The sequence below is a fragment of the Marmota marmota genome, unplaced genomic scaffold, assembly GCF_001458135.2.
Source record: "Marmota marmota marmota unplaced genomic scaffold, marMar, whole genome shotgun sequence".
Taxonomy (NCBI): domain Eukaryota; kingdom Metazoa; phylum Chordata; class Mammalia; order Rodentia; family Sciuridae; genus Marmota; species Marmota marmota.
The window spans coordinates 11,196,846-11,201,339 of NW_026000174.1; the positions used below are offsets into that span (position 1 = coordinate 11,196,846).

The 4,494-nt window shown below is 36.1% G+C and overlaps 1 protein-coding gene across 1 annotated transcript in view; it reads left to right on the forward strand.

Moving 5' to 3' along the window:
• Positions 1–4,494, forward strand: part of Pak1 (p21 (RAC1) activated kinase 1) — a 78,175-nt gene that overhangs the window by 61,298 nt on the left and 12,383 nt on the right. The window contains exon 7 of the mRNA XM_048788004.1: positions 2,003–2,115. Coding sequence (XP_048643961.1) covers positions 2,003–2,115 — 113 coding nt within the window. The remainder of the gene's footprint in view (positions 1–2,002; positions 2,116–4,494) is intronic.

Genomic DNA, 4,494 nt, shown 5'->3' on the forward strand with positions numbered 1-4,494 from the left:
TTTTTTTTTTTTTTTTTTTTTTTTTTTTTTTTTTTTTTTTAAGGATTAACTGCAGCAAACTGTTTGTCTTGAAAAAGTAATAGGGTTTGTTTCCATAAAAATTTGAATCATTCTTTCTTTAGATTTCTTGCTTCTCTGGAAAGACAATTTAGTTCTATTAGATGCTCATTTTCTTGTCCACTAAGCAGGAAAAAGGGAAAACATCTCTGGGGAATGAATATTTAGCAAACAACTTAAAGCATATATATGGGATGTAGTAACCTATTGCTGACTTTTATGGTTTGAAGACAAAGTACTTTTCTACCCACTGGATTCTCTTTCCCTCTTTTCACATTCATTGAGCACCAAGTCTGTGTGTCAAGCACTATGCTTGGCACTGGGGATTCTGGACTTTCAATCAAGTTCATAAACTTCTAGATACACACAGGTACATGTGTGCATGTGCACTCACATGCATAAACACACATACACAATTTTAACATCTTCATACAAGGTAGCATGTCATAAGTTCCAAAAGACAGGTATAATTATGATCATATGGGACTTTAAAAAAGGGAAAAGTATAATTTGGTTTGAAAATGAGGTTTTTTTCAGCCTGATAAAGAGCATAAGTGTTTTTCAAATGTATGGAATTGATGCAGGATATTCCAGATGGAGAGGAGATCCTGAACAAAGGCAGGGGGAACATGGAGAGTATGCAGGAATACAGTGGGAGTAAGATAGGGGTCAGAGAATGAAAATTCTCAGTGTTGGGCTAAGGAATAGTTCTAGGCAATAAGGAGCCATTTATGTTTTTGAACAGGGAAGTTATCCAATGTGTAATAGGTAAAATTAATCTGGTTATATGTACAGAATAAATTAAGATAAAATATGGAGGGCTGGGATTGTAGCTCAGTGGTAGAGCACTTGCCTAGCACGTGTGAGGCACTGGGTTCGATTCTCAGCACCACATATAAATAAATAAAATAAAGGTCCATCAACAACTAAAAAAAAATTTGTTTTTAAAAGATAAAATGTGGAGTTATATAATCTCGACTTTGCTATTGAATAACTGTGCATGCAAGTCACATATCCTGTGTGATCACAATTTCTTCATCTTTTAAAGAGCTAGTGATACTTAACATACATATGCCTCTGAGGATTAAATAAAATAACAAATTTCAGAATACCTTATATAGTATCAGACACAGAAAAATGGATGCAAAGTGCCTGGGAAACTGAAGTATACCTTATATTTGTATTACGTGGAAATTTGTTTTACTTATACAAATACACTGTCAAGATCATACATAAACATTAGGGATCTCATTCCTCTTTTCTTTCTGCCCTACACTTCAGTACTAGGAATTGAACCCAGGGACACTCAATCACTGAACTATATCCTTAGTTTTTAAAAAAATTTATTCTGAAACAGGATCTCCCTAAGTTACTGAACCTAGCCTTGTACTTGTAATCCCCCTGCCTTAGCCTCCCAAGTTGCTGAGATTGTCAACATGCACCACAGTGCACAGCATCTTTCCTTTTTTTCTTAATTTGGTCAACTCTCATTTATTTTTACATATTACATTTAAAAAAATAACCTCCCCACTATGTGAAATTTCTGTACATCACCAGATTTGGTGTTCCTGTAGCTCTTTGCTTGAACTTCTTTTCTAGCATCTTTTTTATTTTGTGATTTTAAAGTATTTTGTTTACATTTATCATTAAACTTTGATGTATAACAAAATGGCATCTATGGCTTAGTTTCTGATTCAGTAGGTTTGGGGTGGAGCTTGAAAATATTTATTTCCAATGAGTTTCCTGAAAATGTTGATGCTTCTTGCTTTTGGGGACTTCAGTTTGAAAACCATTTGTCTAACTGATAAATTATGAATTACTTAAGGGCCCAGACTGTATCTGAATCTTATTCATCTTTGTTTCCTTAGTATTTAAGTTTTGATACTGAGTACGTGCTCAGTAAATGCTGAATGACTACTTGCACATCAAATATATTGGATTTCAGGTCGCCATAAAACAGATGAATCTTCAGCAGCAACCGAAGAAAGAACTGATTATCAATGAGATCCTGGTTATGAGGGAAAACAAGAATCCAAATATTGTGAACTACTTGGACAGGTATGGAGTGGTGGGTCCTGTCAAAAGATTGGGAACTTTGGAACCAATGGGTTAGAGGAGGGGGCAACAAAGCACTCTGAACTGCTTCCATTTAAGTATTTATTGTGGTGCTGAGCTCTCTGAATCCCATTTCACATAATGCTTGATATCTCTGATTGCTGGAACATCCTTCTGGGTGAAGCTGAACCCTGCCATCCTGTATCTTCTAACAGTTGATCCTACTACTTCTTGTTCTGCATCAGGGAAACCCTACAGCTCATCTGCCTCTGTCAAACATCTGTCCTTCATTCTATATCCCAGACCTTTCCTCCCTTATCCTGCTCACCCTTCTGACTAACTCCTGGTTTTTCTTTATTCTTTTAAAATGTGATGCTCAGTATTGGATGTTTCATTTGAGATCTGACCACTATAGAGAGAGTGGGACTCTTTCTAAACTTAATACAATTAGATTTCATTCTTATTTTATTAGGATGCCTCTTTCGTTGTTGACTCCTAGTTAAGTTTGTGGTCAACTAAAAATTTCTGATTTTTTCTTAAATGTAAGTGTGCATTAAACTCTCCAGTTTAGAATTTTCATTTTCTGGTATAGAACTTTTAAAGCTATCTCCATTAAATGACATTTTTATTATTTCAGCCTATCATCCCAGACTGACAAAATTCTGTTTCTCATTATAGTAGCTAACATTACTTTTACCAAGAACTTTCACGAATGACACCTCATTGTGAGGTAGGACTTAGTCATATTGTACAGATCAGGAAACTAAGATTGACAAGTTAATCGCTGGTCTAAGACTAGTAAACCAGTAAATAGTAAACTAGGGTTTTAAATTTGAATATTCATAGGACCAATATCCATGCTCTTTCTATCACATCATTTTCCTTTTTTCCATAACTGGGAGTAAAAATTAAACTTCTTACCCAGGTTTTAGAGACATCATAGACATCTAAGCTGACAGTCCTGAGGAAGCATGGGGCATCACATGGCAAGAGATAGGGAGATATGTGTCTATGTCTGTATGTCTGTTCTCTGTGTCTCCTGTCTAAGTACTAACCAGGCCCAACCCTGCTTAGGTTCTGAGATCAGATGAGATTGGGCACATTTAGAGTGGAATGGCCATGGACTTTGTCCCTTATAAAGCCATCAAGATTCAGTGATGGGGAGTATATCCTAATGAGTTTATCTAAATCCAATAACGTTCCAAAGATATGAAAACATCATAGTTGTTTAATGCCCTTTTAATGCCATTAACATATAATTTTAGGGATCAAGCCCTAGCATGAGTTTAGGGGGACAAACCATGTTAATAAATAACCATGATAGCTCTAAAAAAGGATATTATCAGTCTTATAAAACAGTGTGCTTCCCATTACTACTGAAATATAAACAATAAAATTCAGGACCATGTTATTGAAGGAATTTGTGTTCTGAGAATGGATTAGAAGATTTATAGATTTACATTTCATACCTTTACTGGTATTCCAGAGGCTTATATGTGGAATCAGAAGTAAATAGCACACAGTCTTTGTTTTCAAACCGCACCTGATTTTGTAAAGGAAAAAAAAAAAATCTCTGTGTAAGCACAGAAGAGCACACCCTTAACCCAAGCATTCAGTGAAGGTGTTACAAGTGAGGGTCTGTGGTTTTTGTGAGATGTTCCATAAAATAAGTGGGACAAAATATGTGATATTTTTCCCAAAATGTATGTGTTACCTTTGAAATGGGATTTTTGAAGGCACGTTGACGTAGCATGTAGCCACAGAGTGTTTGAGATAACCTGAATGTGGTTTGCATTGTCTTAGCTTTAACAGTGATATGTCAGAGCCAGGAAGATTGGCTGTGTTTGTCAGTGCCCAAATATAGTCACTTAGACCTTCATATTCTTCTCCTAATTAGTCTAAGCTGACAGTTGTCTTTTCATTATGGGTGAGAGGCCATAAATGTGTGTTCTTCATCAGGGAATGAATAGGCTCAGGCAGTGGAGGGCTTTTTACACAATCTTGATTTTTTGGTTCATGTCTTAATTCATTTGGGATACCATTACAAAATTCCAGAGACTAGGTAACTTATAAACTACACAGATTTATTCCTTAAAGCTCTGTAAACTGGAAAGTCCAAGATCAATGTGTCAGCAGATTCACTGTCTGGTGAAGGCCTAAGGCTGGTTCATAGATGATGCCATCTTGTTGTGTCCTTACATGGTGGAAAATGTGAGGCAACCCTCTGAGGCCTTTTATAAAGGTGTTAATTCTTTATGGGCCTTAATAATTTACAAGACTTGGGCTGGGGATGTAACTCAGTGGCAGAGTCTTCGCCTAGCAAGGGTGAGGCCCTAGGTTTAATCCCCAGCACTGCCAAAAAAAAAAAAAAAAAAAAAAAAA